Here is an 18532-nt window from a genome sequence, read left to right as displayed (position 1 = left end):
CAACGTCTCAATTGGGGCATCCAGAATGGCTTTTGAGAATTTAGTCCATAATGCCTTCTTTAGCTGGCTAAATGCCAATCCAAATGTGGGATCTAGGTATCCTATTCAAGTGTCTGCATTTAACAACTGGCCACTATGTATGACTGCATCCCCTTCTCTCATTTAATACTAAAAGCATTACTGTACACGCGCCAAGCATTTCACGCTTTGCTGACAGACACAGAGACAGAGTCCAGCTTACAGGCCTTATGCAGCAGCCGAAGTCTGTGATCAAGCAGATTTCCATTAAGAAAAGCAAACCAAGCCAAAGGCTAATGTGGATGGATCAAAACACGCTTTGAGCCAAATCGTGAGGTCCTTGCTTAGGTTTTATGCAGTCCTTGCTCAAGCCAAAATCTTACTCCTGCCGTTTTGCATGAGTAAAGACTTCAACGCTTGGCCCGTACACTTTGATAAGGATGCTGCTGGGACTTTGGTCGGGGTAAACCGTCTCCAGAGACTCAGAAGGGGCTGGGCTGACGCAGAACCTTTGTGGTCTGGCCATCTGTGACTCCAGCTGGACCCCCCCCCAGACGCACAGACAGTCTCTTGCCCAGGAATCCAAATTTGAAACTTTATTTATTAAACGGCTCTTACAGGGACACACAGTCCTGGACAGTTCCATCCTGACGGCGCGACCCTACTACATGGGACACACTGAAACCCCTCAAGACTAATGGGCCTAACTTGCCAGGGGCAGGTCTGTAAATAATGCTTCGGTTAGTACTGCTTTAGGGACCACGCCTGCATTCTTACATTGTAGCGTATGTCAACGAATGCCACCATGCTATGTATAAATTTTAATAATAATTTCCCCCTTAAAATAGATATAGACGATGAGGATGGCTTGGCAAATAATGTAAACTTGGAAGGTGTCCCCAGCGCGCTCTGAACAATTCATGCGCAGATACATAGTAAATTATTCATAGAGACTGTCTCCAGCTCTTTCCTCTTGTCTCCTTCCAGGTGGACTAAAATCCATAGAATGGGATGCACTTTGTTCTTTCCACAGCTATTCTTAGATCATTCCTGCCAGCCAAGGGGGAAGGAAGAGACCAACGGTGCCCAGTAAGCAGACTATGATGAACATCCAAAGGAAGATTCTGTCGATCACCATTGCAACGTACTTCCAGTCTTCCTTCACCTGGGAACACAGAGAGGCAAGGGATGTTACTACGGCTCTGATGGTGAAAGGACAATGTCTCTCTTTTACCTAGCCTGAGAGGCCATCTGTTTTCCATTCAAGCACCTTGTACAAGGGCAGGAATTAATTCTATTAAATATGACCAAGGAATGGATTTTCAGACAGTTCTGATATGCCTAATTTGCACATGTAATTACAACAATTGTGCACACACTGCATATGCAAATAGCTCATTAGGCTTATTTGCACATGCAATAACCCATTTTCCATGGGCCACAACTGTAGGCTCAAATTAGGCAGAGGTTCAAATTGGGGGGAAAGGTTTATTTCTCCCCCCGCTTAAACATCTTCACTGAGGAGTTAACACACCCTAACCCACTCCAGGAAGCCTTTGCTGAGTCATAAGTGAAAATGAGCCAGCAGGTAAGAGAAATGATCATGCCTGTTCCCTTTCGCCCCACTCTCATGTTGCTGTGGAAGGATTTACCCAACATCTTCTCTCTGGGGAGGCTAAATAGATTTCTGTATGCCAGAGGCGAAGTTAATGTTCCTAGCTGAACATTTCTTGGACTAAAGACCCACATGCACATCACAACCCTTGTCTACTATACTGCAGCCATGATTTTTTCCCCCAAAAAAGAGGTCTGAACAGACCGTAAAGCCTTGATTTATATGGATGTGCCCATTAACATTTCCTATAATGTTCTGCTTGCTGTTTGATAGTCTCACCACATCGCAGGACTCAGGGCTGAAATTTGGCCGTTTGGCTTGTTGTTTGCAGTCAATCGTAGTGCTGGTGACAGGCTCAACCGTGAATAAGACATTAACACTGCGCTGCTTCTCATCCATCGATGTCAATGCACTTTGCAAAGTGCATTAAGTGTAGATATGCCCCTTTCATGGATACAAAAACTGAGGCCTATTGAGGTTAAGTGATCTGCTGAAGGGACTGCAGCAGTGTCCTAAGTCCCAGCCCTCGCCCCCTCCACTGTTCCAAATCTTTGAAGCGTTAAAATGATACTGCAGCATTATTTAAAAAGGGGAACGGAGTATATTTTTGATATTAAAATACTCTCTGGGAGCCCTTTCCATAAGCCCCCATCAGAATTAATATATTTTCAAAAATGAAAACATTTAACATTGGTTTTTGAGTTGAAATGCTGAGTTGAGTTGAGTGCTTTGGAAAATTCCTCCCTTGGATTACCAGTGCTTTATCCAGCTAGGCAGGGCCTCATGTCAGGCAAGAGGTGTAACACAGTGGTTCTCAAACTAGGGCCACCGCTTGTTCAGGGAAAGCCCCTGCCGGGCCAGGCCGGTTTGTTTACCTGCTGCGTCCGCAGATTTGGCCAATCGGAGCTCCCAGTGGCCGCGGTTCGCTGCTCCAGGCCAATGGGGGCTGCGGGAAGCAGCAGCCAGTACGTTCCTCGGCCCGCGCCGTTTCCTGCAGCTCCCATTGGCCTGGAGCGGCGAACCGCGGCCACTGGGAGCTGCGATCGGCCGAACCTGCGGACGCGGCAGGTAAACAAACCGGCCCAGCTCGCCAGGGGCTTTCCCTGAACAAACGGCAGCCCCAGTTTGAGAACAACTGGTGTAACAGATACCTTCATGATCCTGTAAAGGGGACAGGAGATCTTGCTTTGATTAACTTCTGTATTTACTACTTCATGGAACTAAACTATGGGGAAAATAGCTGTGGTTTTAACCCAAGGTAAATCAGTAACAATCCTATGTACATGACACTGTTTTAAAATAAATGCTTTTGCAAGTTGCTGTGAGCAATTATTAGTACAATTGAAACAAAAAGTGATTGGTAGGAGACCTTAAACGAGGTTGCTCAAAGTTAAGGGATTCCTAAATTTGCTGGAAATGCTCTTAAGCAAGTTTAAGGTAAAGGAAGCTATTCAAGTGTCAACGAATCTGTCATTTCAGCTGAGCAAGGATCATGGTTTCACAGTTTTAGTGGCATTATGAATATCATTCTAGTTACCATCCAACACAATGTTATGATCTGACATACAGTCAAGCAAAACAGCTCCCATGAATGCAATGGAGTCACTATGTTAAAACATCTCTCTCACCTTTTCTTTCTACATTAGCCATGGTTTCATAACAGAGTTTTAGCTTGTCATAAGCCACGAAGTTTGCAGAGAAATCATGACATGTCATAGACTGAATGAAAGTTTAAGTTCGGTGTGGAATACATTGCGATGTTTGTAGAGCTGGTAGCATTATTCATTTTAAATAAGTTACCTGCATTTAGCTCTTGTTTTGGCTCACAAATCCTTTGCAAACTAATCGCGAATCTTCAGGTGTGTTTGTAATTAATAAATGTTCACTGAATGGCTTCTGCAAACAAATTTCAGCCTATGGCACACTCGTAAACTGTTCACATCTTTGATTATTTGCTATTCCTATTACTTGCTTTTGTTGCCCAAATCATCCAGTATTACTTCTGCTATCTGAATGGACAACCAGCTTTTTACATAGGAGAATAACAAATGATGAGAAGCGAATAAGAAATAACACACGTTTCTTACATTGTTCTTTGTACTAAGATTCATGAAACTTCAGAGATTCATAAACGTTCTCACAAATGGTCACTGGAATATTTGCAAACAATGGTTAATTTCATCCCATTGTTAACACCAGATAGAACTCATCACATTTATTCACAAACATGTTCATAAATCACTTTGTGTCCTCTTTGCCCAGTTCCAATATTTTGTGACATCAGATGGTACAACTCTGCAATGAGATCATGGCATGTAATTCTCCAACTTGAGTCATTTGAGAGGAGCTCTTTTGTTTCCTTGTGATGGATGATCTCCCTCAAACAACTTTGAGTGGCCCCCTTTAAAATTAGCCAAAATACAGGTCAAAATCTGAGTGCTAGAGGTGCACAGTTGAGTGCATGTTACTGATGATCCAGCCACTACAACAAAACACACAAAAATAACTTGTATCACCACTGCCTACACTTTCATAGATCTCAGATCCCTTAAAAGGAGTAAAATACTGTGCATGGAATCTAACATATATTTCAGTGACTATATATATATATTCATTCCCCAGGAGTCCGATTAAATTGATATCAAGCAGTCTGCAAATAAATTCCATTGGGCAATTAAAATCCTTGCTCGTACTCACTACTGAAATCAGTTCAAAGGGGAGAAAACAGAATATTTACATTTCATGTGGCGGCGCGGTCTGAACCCAATCCAGACATTATATAGGCCGGTTTTAACCCCAGCCCAGACTAATGAGCGTCTGACTCAGTGGCGTAGCTAGGAGTGGAAATTTGGGTGGGCTCCAACTTTCGGGTGGACGGGCAATGACAGACTGTGTGTGTTCAGCTACCCCTGCGACACCACACCGTCTTCCTCGCCCTGGTGTCCCCAGCCACAGGGCTTTACCTGCCGAGCTGGGCATTGGCATGAGCAGCTCAGAAAATGGCAAGACAGAGCTGCTGGAGCGTAGCTTTCTGAAGGACTGGCGCATAGCTCCGTCCTGGATTTCAGGTGCCCAAGTGACGCTCCAGGCTGCTGGAGCAGCACTAAACCCCTCTCAGATTTGGGTGGGCCTGGAGGCTAGGTGGATGGGTCATGGCCCACCCAGGCCCACCCGTTGCTACGCTCCTAACCTGACTAGAGGCAGATTACAGAATGTAACCTCAAGAAGCAATGATTACTGAGAGGAGACGGGGCCTCTAAAGCTATATAACTCTCCTACTGTGCATGTGCCCAGTACATCCACCAGACAAGTACCTCATACACTATGCTGACAAATGAACATGATTGACTAGTGTGCTCTACCCACTGCTGTGGGAGGGCTGTTTAAAATGACATGCCAGTGATATGTAAGGGAGAAGGATGCAGAAGTAAAGGGGCGAAGCACCACAACTGAATTTGGTACAAATTATTGATCAGAGGAATGGTTGCAACTAATTATACCCTTCCTACTCGTCAATGGGTGAGTGGGTGTCAACATAGCAGTAGCTAGCCCCCCACCCCACCCCCAGCCTCGTCCCTGCCATTAAACCGGCCCATTTGGAGCTCAGTCCTGCCAGGTATTGAACGCTCTGGCTCTGATTCAGCAAAACCTCTTAAGTATGGGAGCTGTCCCATTCACTTCAATGGCAGTAGTCATATGATTTAAGCTAAACATGTGCTTAAATGCTTTGTTGGACTGGGGCCAAACTGCTCAGCACCTTGCACAATTGAGCTCTTACTGGCAGTATGATGGCTGTTTAATGCTCAGAATCACTTTCAAATACAAAATTGAGTGAATAAGTCTTGATCCTGCAACTATTGGAAGCCAAAGCAAAATTCCCACTGAGTTTGGGATCAGGATGACAATTCAGAGAGGATAATTTAGACTATGAATTTCATTTCCTTCCCACCATTCATCAGTTGTCCACGAGCAACTCATGAGATTCTCTGATTTATTCATCATTTGATGAGAGCCAATGTTGGACTGTGAATTGGATTGTGACTCTCATAGTTTGATATTCAACATTTGTCCGATGTGGGAGAGCTAGATACGTTCTGGGGGATTGTTTCAGTTTCACAATTTGGTGTCTTAGGTATGTAACCAACAAAGCACAGATTTTGAACTTCACCATCCAATGCACAATTGGAAAATCACTTTTAGCAAATATTCCAGCATCCAAGATAAAAATGAGCTTGATGTATTTGTGCTAGTAAAATGTTAGGTGCTTGAATTGTTCCAGGAAAGGAAACATGAGGGGGTTGTAAGAAGTCTAATTGAGATTTGCTTCTAAATTTGATTGTATTTTCACTGAATACTCAGCTCTTCTCGAAAATGGATTTGCATCAAATGTTGGTCAATTGGCATTCAGCACCACAGACAGCACACAAGAGAGAAAGGAGAAAGGATGAGAGGACATGAAAAAAGAATAGGAAGAAAGGGAAATTAGATGTTTTTAACCGTGCTATAGTCTTTCCCTCTGACTGAAATTCCCCTTCAGATTGCCCTCTATACAGCAATTCCCATGCAGTGCAATCTATAGAGACATCCCGAGCAACTTGCATACAGATGTCAATACCTGGCACAGAACCACTGATCTAGATTTTACCTAGATTTAAGAGGCTCACCCAAGGTTGTTTGAGGGAAAAGATAAGGGGATATAAAGTAGCCAGATCTCCCCATCTAAGACTCCCTCCAGGTAAGAGGGAGTTCGCAGGTGAACCTATCTAGCCAGTTCCTATGCCAACTCCATTCAGCCCCTGGCATATGGGATTGGTGTGGGGAGGAGGGATGGCTGGAATGTTGATGTGCTACAGGGATCTCTAGCTGGCAGATGGGCCATTGACTGTGGCATAAGTTAGAGCAGTCCCAAGAGTGTCTGCTGTACACTGTTAGAAATAAAGCTGGGGGAAATTCTGCAACCCTCTTCCACACCAAATAATCATTCCAATTTTATTTTTAAATCACTTCATATCACACCTCCCTTGAATTTGCTTTCCACCATTAACCTAGAAATGAGTTGCCTGGCAATGGTGCCAAAATAGTGACTTTTAAGCAAATATTGCAGAACATACGCAGGAAGCAAATATCCAATTCAGAAGTGGGAGTATTTGTGCAGGAACGCTGATTCTAAGAGTCAGGATCACCCAGTTAGGATGGGAGAACACAAACAATGCCATGGGACGTACAAGTCACTCAGAACAGCTCAAATTTAGTGTATTGAATCCTTATCATGAAGAGCTGTGAAAAACCTGTAGGGCAAGAACTACTGGAGACTTTAATGGGCAAAGGATTCTACATGTGAATACATTTTGAGAAAAAGAAGGGTTTCTGCAGACAATGTAGCCCTGATTCAGCTAGGTACCCGATTATAAGCATGTGAGTGTTCCTATTGACTTCAGTGGGAATACTCGTGTGTAAAGTTAGTCATGATGAGCTTAATTACCTTGGTGGATCATGGCCTTCATGAACAGAAGATGGTGCAAAATGTGTTGAATACAGTTTTGGTTACAAATTATTCACTCATTTCCAACTGAAAATTCACCTCCCTAGCCTTTATGTTCTTTAAAGCAATCGTATACATGCATTTGGGTTGGGGGGTTCTGAATATTTAAATGGACTGGACCATTAACTATTCCATGTTGCACAAACCAACCTATCATTTCCAAAGAAGAGGAACAGTATTAGAATCTTCAGCCAATGGAAAGATCTGGTGGTTTGAACATGAAGGTTCTTTGTCTGACCGTTTATATTTTACTATAATGCAGAGGATGATTTTCCTGTCACAATATAATGCTACCTTCCAAGACACTTCAAACATTTGTTCCTGAAACAAGTATCCTATATAGTAGGCAAAGAGCAAGTAAATGCAGGCTACCAGCAGCGCACCATTTTGGGATACTAATTACTGGTAAAACCTTCATTTGTTCAGAGGAAAATAGTGTATTTCTCAAGCATAAATGGATATCACTGTGATAACATGAGTGTCTGTGTTTCCAGACCATGCTGTTAATGCATAGGTGGTAATGAAAAGGCAACCTGGTTATTCTAGCTCAGGTTTGACATACAGCTTGTCTTGCTCATCACAGTCTGTAAGAAATCTGATGGCATTTCTAGTATATACTGGAGGTATTCAATTTTCAGTCATTTCCCCAAGTGTGACTATGTACCTGGATTTGCATGCAGACACGTTTTTGTAACAGACTGCTGCTTCCTGCTTTCCCATTCTTCTTTGGATTCCAACACTTAATTAAATGAACTATTTACTTTTAATTTAGAAATATGTCCCTTGTGGTGATGATACTAAACAAATAACAGTCGGGAGCTTCAAGAGAAACTCTTTCTCCATTGCAATGCTTGTGTAGGTCTCTAAAAATACTCAAACATAGGTGCAGTGTCTCTGAAGTTGTAGATAGGCTTGGGGCAGCTGGTGCAATGTTTTGGAAATGTTCATTTCATGACAAATTTCAATGCTTTTGATTTTTCATCCCAAGTCAGGATGAAAGTAAACGTTGAAATATTGGAAGCTCCTATAGAATCCTCATTTTTCCGTCAGCTCTATTCCTAAGAATTAATCTTCAGTTCACATTTGTAATATCTCTTTCTGCTATTTCCTTTCTGGATTCAGAACAAGAGCAAACCACAACATCTATTGGGGAAGTGCAGAAAGTCAGTGGTGATAGCACAGCTGCTCTACCCTGCAAAAAACACTGGGGTACAGGTCTTCTCCACTAGTCCTTTCTCTTCTATTTTCTGAGGGAATTGCAAGAGTCACTATGGTGCTAAACTCCGGTGAAACACGCTTATTTATGTAGCAGGGAATAGAGAAAAAAATAAAGCAACTTAACATAGTAGATTTGGCACCTGTTCCCAGGGAAAGCTAAAGAATCAGTGATCCCTAGGGTCGTAGTTTTCCAATTTGTTTGAGTTCTCACGCTGGATATTTTCTAACCACTAACCCATTAGACTGGTGTGGTGGAATGTTCAGTTACAGAAGACAAAGCTGTTCTTTTCTTTTGTACATTGACAGTCATGATGAGGGCAGCTCTCCCCTGAAGATATCGAACCATTTCACAAGGGGAAAGTGTCACATGGCATCAGAGGAGAAGGCACGCACTAGTGCTTTTCATCACACACTGTCTATAATGCAAATGAAAAGGATGGATTACAAAGAATCCAATATAATCATTTATTCAATACTATATTTATATGGACAAGCTTATAAAGAGATTAATATGAAATGGAAGGTACCATTGTTTTGGTAAAGAGTGGGGAAATGATGTCTCTTTTATTAAATCATGGGAAATATATGGGGTAAATTCTATTGATGTCAGTGGAAATACTTCTGATTCACATTGGAATACATAAAAGCAGGATTTGACTCATATCGTTTTAACTCATTGTGACACAGCTGTGGTCCAGAAGAGAAGAGGGATGGTCCAGAGGCTTATCTGTAAAGTAAAATGTGGTCAAGTTCCCAACAAATGAGCAGCAGAAACTGGCTTTGTGTTCTCCTTTTTGCTTTTTATCTGATGCTTGCAGTGGGACAAGCTTTCCCTTCCCAGATCATAGCTTTAGGGATGGGTTATTATGTTCTGCAACAGTTGGGGCCTGTTCCTGTGAGGTGCAGAGCACCTTCAGCTCCCACTGAAGTCAGTGGGATTTACATCTGAACACACGGCCATAGCGGTTCAGAACAACGGTCCATCTAACCCAGGAGTTTGCCTTCTGACAGTGGCCGGTGCCAGATGTTTCAGAGGGCATGAACAGAACAGGTCAATTTCAAGTGATCCATCCCCTGTTGTCCCGTCCCAGTTTCTGGCAGTCTGAGGTTTAGGGACACCAGAGCATGGGGTTGTGTCCCTGACCATCTTGGCTAATAGTCATTGATAGACCTATCCTCCGTGAACTTATCTAATTCTCTTCTCAATCCAGTTATACTTTTGACCCTTACAACATCCTCTGGCAATGAATTCCATAAGTGACTGTGTTTTGTATGAAGAAGTACTATCTTATGTATGTTCTTAAACTGCCACCTATTTATTTAATCAGATGACCTCCTAGATCAGGGTTTCTCAAACAGGGGTCGCCGCTTGGGTAGGGAAAGCCCCTGGTGGGCCAGGCCGGTGTGTTTACCTGCCCCGTCCGCAGGTCCAGCCGATCGCGGCTCCAACTGGCCGCGGATCGCTGCTCCGGGCCAATGGGAGCTGCTGGAAGCTGCGCGGGCCGAGGGACTTACTGGCCGCCGCTTCCAGCAGCTCCCATTGGCCCAGAGCAGCGATCTGCGGTCAGTGGGAGCCACGATGGGCCAGACCTACGAACGGGGCAGGTAAACAAACCAGCCCGGCCCGCCAGGGGCTTTCCCTACACAAGCAGCGACCCCTGTTTGAGAAACCCTGTCCTAGATCTTGTGTTATGTGAAGGGGTAAATAACACTTTCACTTTCTCCACTAGTCATGATTTTATAACTCTCCTATCAAACCTCCACTTACGGTGCTCATCCTCTCATGGGAGGTGTTTAACAACTTGCAGGACCATAGGTCAGGTGTGTAGAGCTCCGCTGAGTTCCGTCCGGTATGATTTGCTTTCACCAAGTGTTCTGGTTCTTTGCTGTATCATTATAAAATGGTGTCCAGATCTCTTATTTATAGGCAAGTGAAGCTACAATTCTGAGCTGCAGTATGCTAAGCTTAGAAACAATGGTTATTTTAACAAGACCGAGTGCCAGAGGAATAGCACAGTGCATTCCTAAACAAAGCCAATCTGTTGAAAGCTACGTAGTGGCTGCCAAGGTTAAAAGAGGAATGACAGATGTGGTTCTCAACAATAAGCAACAAGCATCTCCTGTACGGGTAGATCATGAAATAGGCAGCAGCAACAGGGAAGCACTGCTAACCTGAGCCCCAACCCTGCAAGACACTGCAGGCCCTCAATGCTCATTGACTGGATCCTAGCCAAGGGTATAACTCAAGCTGGTTGAGATGTTTCAAAATTTGAAAAGTTTTCCATAAAAATGTGGACATTACAAAGGAGTGGAAGGGATTGTTTGACCTGCTTTTCAGCCAGTTCTAGTTACATGACTTGTTTTGTTTGACAATCACAAGGGGTGGCAGGCAGCCAATTGTACTTACTGAGAAATCCGCGTCCTCGGCTCTCAAGTGGTCTGCGATGTAATGGACCCCCTCCACTGCCAGCTTCAAGGCAGGGGACATCAGCAAAACGTGTTGCTCTTTGGTGCTGAGAGTTTTGGTTCCTTGCTCCGAAGAGCTGGTTGCCACATTCTTTTTACACTTGCATTTACACTGGGAGGCTTTGCTTTGGGGCGGCTTTTCGTTTAGACGGTACCGCTGAGCTGCCGGAGAGCCACTGGTCTGGCCGTTGGTCTGGGAGGACTCCTCTTGCAGGTAGCAGTACTGGATGCTCCTGGATCTGCAGCGGATGCTCCCATCCTCTACTTTATTTGGGCTGTACATCTGCTGGACACTTAATGATCTGCTCTTGGAGATGGACGTGGACTGGGTGTCACTCAGCGGATGGCAGGGGGGCTGCAGGGAGGAGCAGCTAGCCTGTGCTGGCTCTTGGTGTAGCACAGAGTACTGGAGAGAAGGTGACTTGCCGACAGTCTGGGGTTTGACTTGCTCCTCAAGATGGGCACAGAAGGAAGAGGTGGGTGATGGTTCTTTGCTCTGAGGGCTGTTTGAAGAGGAGGTAGTAAACTTAGGCTCCACTTCGGTCTCGGACCAAAGCTGTGGAGAGGAGGCTATTTTGTGCATGGACTCAATCAGTTTCTTGCAATTGTCCTTCACCACCGAGGGCCGTTGCATGAAGAGGAGGCGTGGGACAACATCGAGAAAGATCCGCTTCACCCAGTCGGGCATGGTGTGGGTCCGGGGGGAGCGGTGGTGCACGTTGAGCACAAAGACAGTGATGATGATGGACAAGGTGACAAATATCATGGTGAAAAGCAGATACTCTCCAATCAAGGGGATGACCAAGGAGGTGGAAGGGATGATCTCCGTAATGAGCAGCAGGAACACAGTCAGTGACAGCAGCACTGAGATACAAAGGGTGATCTTCTCACCACACTCCGAAGGCAGGTAGAAGACTAAGACAGTCAGGAAGGAGATAAGGAGGCAGGGGATGATCAGATTAATTGTGTAGAACAAGGGCAGCCTCCTGATAATAAAGAAGTAGGTGATATCAGGGTAGATCTCTGCACAGCACTCATATTTCTTGATATTGTAATTGCCCACGGCATCGATGATGACCCATTCTCCACTCTCCCAGTAGTCCAATTGGTCTACATGGCTGTGCATGCTCACTAAGTCTATCTTGGCTTTGTCATAGGTCCAGGAGCCAAACTTCATGGTGCAGTTTTGCTGGTCAAAGGGGAAGAAGGTGACATCAATGCTACAGGAGCTTTTGTAGATAGCAGGAGGCATCCACTTGATTCTTCCATCATAAAAAAGGTGGGCTTTGGTCAGGTGGGTGACTGCAAAGTCCCCATCTGCACTAAGGGGAAAATAAGATAAAAAGGAAATTAGAATCCATTGCTTTAAAATTAGTTCATACCTTGCAAAATATGGCTCACACTTTCAAAATTTCTGGGATGCTGTTAACTCCCCAACTCTTGCCAAATGTGCAAAGGGATATTAGTGAGTTCCAAGGCACTATTTTTTTCATTGGCACATACGAGAGCTATAATGGTGCATGAAAATTGGGGCTGTGTAGTATAGCAAGTGGATTATGAAACCTCTTTGCATACACAAACATTTGATTTGCAGGTGCTAGCTTAGGCAGGCAAACATCAGGCTTCACCTTATACAAATCAAACACTTAAATTCAGAACTTATCAGGGCTTATGCTTTACAGCTCCTCCAAGAAAGAATCCTTCCAGCAGCCAAGTGCCCGCTTGCACAGCTGTGGCATTGCTTCAAACCAGACACAGGGAACTGTACCCACTTTTTAGTCAGTAACAACACCTCCTGCTGTACCTAGATTTTCCTTGATGCTCTTCCATCTAATTCCTGACCAGGCTTGAGCTTGTAGGTTGCTTGTACATCCTACAGTGCTGGTAGCATCATGCCATCAGGTGGCATGGCTGCACACTACGCAGAATGGGATTAGTTGTGATGGTTGCTATATGGAAACCTAGGGAGAATATCCTATTAATAATAATAATAGAAACCAAACTCTTGATTCCCCAGTCACTGAGTTCTACACACAGGCTGCGGCTTCCTTCGCTCAGCTAACACTGACACCTGTAGGCTTCAACTTCAGGCAGCTGCAATAAAGAACCGTTGTTCAGTACGCTATTGTTATGTGGCAATAGTTGGGTTTTTGCAGGACTCCAATTCCCTTATACAGCAAGTTTAAAAGCAACCAGTGAGTGTCTCCAGGTGACAATGGGAAATCCATAATTACTATGGAATGAAGTTAACATATGTAAGTTGCTATAACATACAAATGCTTATCACGTCAAGGTAACTGGGGAAATGTCCCCATTTAGACTTTGCATAATTTGCAATATTGTTGTATTTCTGGTTTAGTGTGTTTTGGTCAGTCTTGAATTTTCTTTCGAGCATAGTTGACCCTACAAAATAACTACTGGAAACAGGCCAGAGCTGAGCAATTCAGAACAGGCTCCAGATCCAAAATTCCACCATGTCTGTGATTGTTTGGACCTGAGAAGTTGGTCTGGGACCATCTCTACTAACAACACAACAAAGTTTGTGATGAACTAATCCAGTGGTTCCCAAATTTGTTCCGCCGCTTGTGCAGGGAAAGCCCCTGGCGGGCCAGGCCGGTTTGTCTACCTGCCGCGTCCGCAGGTTCAACCGATCGCGGCTCCCAGTGGCCGCGGTTCTCTGCTCCAGGCCAATGGGAGCTGCTGGAAGCGGCGGCCAGTACGTCCCTCGGCCTGTGCCACTTCCAGCAGCTCCCATTGGCCTGGAGCAGCGAACTGCGGCCACTGGAAGCCGCGATCGGCCGAACCTGCGGATGCGGCAGGTACACAAACCGGCCCGGCCCGCCAGGGGCTTTCCCTGCACAAGCGGCGGAACAAGTTTGGGAACCACTGAACTAATCAACGATATTTTAATCATAGAATCATAGACACATAGGGCTGGACATGACCATAAGAGGTCATCTAGTACAGCCCCCTGAACTGAGGCAGGATTAAGTATATCTAAACCATCCCTGTCTAACCTGTTCTTAAAAATCTCCAATGAGGGGGATTCCAAAGCCTCCGTTGGAGCCTATTCTAGTACTTCACTATTCTTGGTGTTAACAAGTTTTTCCTAATATCCAACAAAAATCTCCCTTGTTGCAAAGTAAGCCAATTACTTCTTGTCCTACCCTCAGTGGATATGGAGAACAATTGAACACTGTCCTCTTCACATGTTTGAAGACTTAACAGGTCCCCTCTGAGCCTTCTCTTCTCTTGATGAAACAGACACAATTCTTTTTAACCTTCTTCATAGATCATGTTTTCTAAACCTCTTATCATTTTTGTTGCTCTCCTTTGGACACGCTCTCTAACGTAACTATTTCTATCACATCTTAAGCCCAGCGTATATGTTCTATGCCCATCTCAGACACAGATTTATTATGGGGGAAGACACTTAACATCTGGGTGTGTCTACACTTCACTAAACCACCTCTGACCGGCCCATGTCAGTGGACTCGGCCTTGGGCTGCAGGGCTATAAAATTGCAGTGTAGATGTTCAGACTGGAGCCCAGGTTCTGGGACCCTCTTCCCTTACAGGGTCCCACAGCCTGAGCCCTGTGAGCCCAAGTGAACTGCCATGGCCCAGCCGCAGGTGTTCTATTGCAGTGTAGACATACCCAAAGGGACTCTGTTCTCCCTCTGTAAAAATAGAGCAAATCTTTCTTTTCCTCCCACCTTTGTTCTGTCTTGCCTATTTACACTGTCAGATCTTTAGGCAGTGACTGTCTCTTACTATAAGTTTGTACAGGGCCTAGCACAATGGGGCCTGTAGACTTTAGCACCACACATAATAAGGATAATATTTTATTTGGAAAGGTCATTTTCCAAAGAAGCGAGAAAACTACTCAATAAATAGAGTCAAATGCTAATGCTGCTAACTTCTGTAATCAAGCCCTTGGAACGATGCACACACCTCATCCCGCACAACGTCCCCAGGTTCAGCATGGTGCATGTGACAATGGTTTTTTAAAAAGTTACCTTTTCACCAACATTTTCTTTCCTGCTGCGGCAGAATGTAGTGTGCTGCAGACGGGCACTGCAGCATGGGTTGTCGCTGCTCATCTCAATGCTGTGACTCCTGCTGAGTTTAGTTTGAGAGCCCGGTTTCCCTGGCTGGGGGGGATGGGCTTACAAAGATGTGGGTCAAACCATTTCTTAAATTGTCCAAGCATTTCAGAGTCACCATCTCTGTCTCACTAATAATTTCAGCTGCACCCCCAGCAGTCAGAAATGAGCCCCAAAGAGTCGTCCCTGGGCCACTTCTCTCTCTTTCTACTAAAGAGAAACAAAAGAGATCTAATCCCTGCACACTAGCCTATTGTCCCACTGCTGTCACATCTCATCTGAGCCCTGAAGCAATAGAGCAGGACTGAGGGATCCCTATCCCTCCACAGCTCCAGCTGTGGACATGTTAGCTGGAGAAAAACCGGTTTCTCTCTATACCAGGTGTAATCATGTATTTCCAGTTTTTAGCAGAAGATTTCTCCTCTCGGTTTTTTGTTTGTTTTATTAGCTCTGTTGCTTGCCACTGGTTTGCATCACATGAAGTTTCTTCCTTGGTATCCAGCCACAAGAAGATATACCAATGCCTAAGCCTGATCGCTGTCAGAGTGTCACTGTTTCCCTCATTGGTTTCACTGCCGCCTTTTTTTACTACTATCTAATCCAGAACAGTAAATAGCAAGGTCACATTTTCAAACAGTTGGGCTTCTGAATTTCCACCTGCTATTTTTAGGGGGCATTAAAAAAAAAATCGGCCAGTCTTGTTTAAAAATACTATTTACAATGTTTTCTGTGTGCATTAAACATTTGTTTTCCTAAGGGTATGTCTACACTACAAAATTATATCGACCTAAGTTATGTCGGCGTACAGCCACCGCAGTAATTAAATCGCTTTTGCGGGTCTGCTGTGCACTCCTTCTGTGTGTCCTCACCAGGAGCGCTTGCACTGATTTCACGTAATCCTACGCAGTCTCCCTCTCCTCCCCCTCCAGTCAAATAGAATGAGTAAGGAGAGCTTTTGGATGTCAGAGTAATGCATGGCATTAAGTGCCTGCAATGCTAATTGGTGCTATTAATGAGCACGTTCCTTTCTGATGTGTCCACAACACAGTGGCAGAGGGAGTGGCAACCTAAATGTTTAATTCATGTTTGTCGAGTCATGGATTTAATAAAGAAATCGATAGTCGTTGTTTCTGCTAATGTTGCCCGCAGACAAACAGCAACGAGGGTCTGACAGTATTCAGGTGGGTCACCAAACACAAGTTCTTGAATGCTCCACTGTGCACCCCTTTCCCTTCCACCTCTCACCCAACATGTCTAGTATAACCCAGGCCATCCTCTCCTCAACCCAGTCCCTAGTGGCCCTACCGCTAACGCAAATCGCCCCTCTCCTCCTCATCTTTCATCTCCTGCACTCATGTCAGAGCCCCCCATTAACTCAAAAAAAGCCATGGCTGCTTCACTGAAGTTGCCTCATGAAGGAGTTACATTCAGCAGACTCAAAGCAGTTAATTAGCAGCAGCAGCGTCACCAAAGGGACTTATTTACCTTATTTTTATCTACCCAGAGGCTCAGTCTGAGGATGGCTGGCCTGAAAGGATCTCCTTGCACTTTAACTTATCAAGCAGCACAACATGACTGTGAGGAGGGGAAGCATTGTTCCTATATTACCAACAGAATGAGAGGCCCAGAAAGTTTTCTGATACTCTGACACCGAGTAACATCTTAGTCCACAGGTGACCCTCCTGACATTAGCGGGACTGCTCATGAAGTAGAGCCAACTCATGGTGGCAGAATCTTGCCTTGGTCACCGAGGAAGTCTATGGCACAGCTGGGATAGAACTCTGACCTCCTAAATCCCAGCCCTGGGCCATGTCATCGCTTTCCCCCAAATAGGGTTAGTCAAAAATGTTCTGTCAAAACTGGCTTTTGATGGAAAAACGGGGGGTTGACTAAACAAAGTTTTTCGCAACAGGTGTCTGAGTTCCACAAAATATTTTGACTTTCATCGAAAATTAGGGCTGTCGATTAATCGCAGTTAACTCAAGCGATTAACCCCCAAAAATTAATCACGATTTAAAAAATTAATCCAGATTAATCGCAGTTTTAATCGCACTGTTAAACAATAGAATACCAATTGACATTTATTAAATATTTTGGATGTTTTTCTACATTTTCATATATATTCTATTCTGTGTTGTAACTGAAATCAAACTGTACTTTTCAATTCACCTCATACAAGTACTGTAGTGCAATCTCTTTGTTGTGAAAGTGCAATTTACAAATGTAGATTTTTTTGTTGTTACATAACTGCACTCAAAAACAAAACAATGTAAAACTTCATAGCCTACAAGTCCACTCAGTCCTATTTCTTGTTCAGCCAATTGCTAAGACAAACAAGGTTGTTTATATTTATGGGACATAATGCTGCCCGCTTCTTACTTACAATGTCACCAGAAAGTGAGAACAGGCATTTGCATGGCACTTTTGTAGCTGGCATAACAAGGTATTTATGTGCCAGATATGCTAAACATTCATATGCCCCTTCACGCTTCGGCCACCATTCCCGAGGACATGCTTCCATGCTGACGATGCTCGTTAAAAAAAATAATGTGTTAATTAAATTTGTAACTGAACTCCTTGGGGGAGAATTGTATGTCTCCTGCTCTATTTTACCTGCCTTCTGCCATCTATTTCATGTTATAGTAGTCTCTGGTGATGACCCAGCACATGTTGTTCATTTTAAGAACACTTTCACTGCAGATTTGACAAAACGCAAAGAAGGTACAAATGTGAGATTTAAGAATATGAATCGAGGTGTGGAGCATGCTTTTAGAAGTCTTAAAAGAGCAACACTCTGATGCGGAAACTACAGAACCCGAACCACCAAAAAAGAAAACCAACCTTCTGCTGGTGGCAGCTGACTCAGATAATGAAAATGAACATGTGTCTGTCCGCACTGCTTTGGATTGTTATCAAGCAGAACCTGTCATCAACATGGAATGGTCATTGAAACATGAAGGGACATATGACTCTTTAGCGCATCTGGCACGTAAATAATTTGGGACGCCCGCTACAACAGTGCCATAAGAAGGCCTGTTCTCACTTTCGGGTGACATTGCAAACAAGAAGTGGGCAGCATTATCTCCTGTAAATGTAAACAAACTTGTTTGTCTGAACAATTGCCTGAACAAGAAGCAGGACTGAGTGGACTTGCAGGGACTAAAATTTCACATTTTTATTTTTGAATGCAGTTTTTTGTACATAATTCTACATTTGTAAGTTCAACTTTCATGATAAAGAGATTGCACTACAGTACTTGTATTAAGTGAATTAAAAAATACTATTCCTTTTATTTTTTACAGTGCAAATACTTGTAATTAAAAATAAATATAAAGTGAGCACTCAACACTTTGTATTCTGTGTTGTAATTGAAATCAATATATTTGAAAATGTAGAAAACATCCAAAAATATTTAAATAAATGGTATTCTATTATTATTTAACAGTGCGATTAATCGTGTGGTTAATTTTTTTCATTGCTTGATAGCCCTATTGAAAATATAAATACCTGACCACTGAATTTTTTGGCCATAACCCTAAAATGTTCAGTATTTGGCCCAAAACTAAGT

The 18532-nt window shown here is 43.8% G+C and overlaps 1 protein-coding gene across 1 annotated transcript in view; it reads right to left on the bottom strand.

Moving 5' to 3' along the window:
- Positions 1–1057: 1057 nt before the first annotated feature.
- The window catches only part of CHRNA4 (cholinergic receptor nicotinic alpha 4 subunit), a 35850-nt gene continuing 18375 nt past the window's right edge, over positions 1058–18532 (bottom strand). The window contains exons 5-6 of the mRNA XM_026652746.1: positions 10801–12181; positions 1058–1183 (exon numbers count right to left, since the gene is read on the bottom strand). Of these exons, the coding sequence (XP_026508531.1) occupies positions 1058–1183; positions 10801–12181 (1507 nt within the window). The remainder of the gene's footprint in view (positions 1184–10800; positions 12182–18532) is intronic.

The sequence above is a fragment of the Terrapene carolina genome, unplaced genomic scaffold (assembly GCF_002925995.2).
Source record: "Terrapene carolina triunguis isolate 2854851 unplaced genomic scaffold, T_m_triunguis-2.0 Scaffold130, whole genome shotgun sequence".
Taxonomy (NCBI): domain Eukaryota; kingdom Metazoa; phylum Chordata; order Testudines; family Emydidae; genus Terrapene; species Terrapene triunguis.
This window is presented reverse-complemented; position numbering and strand designations above follow the sequence as displayed.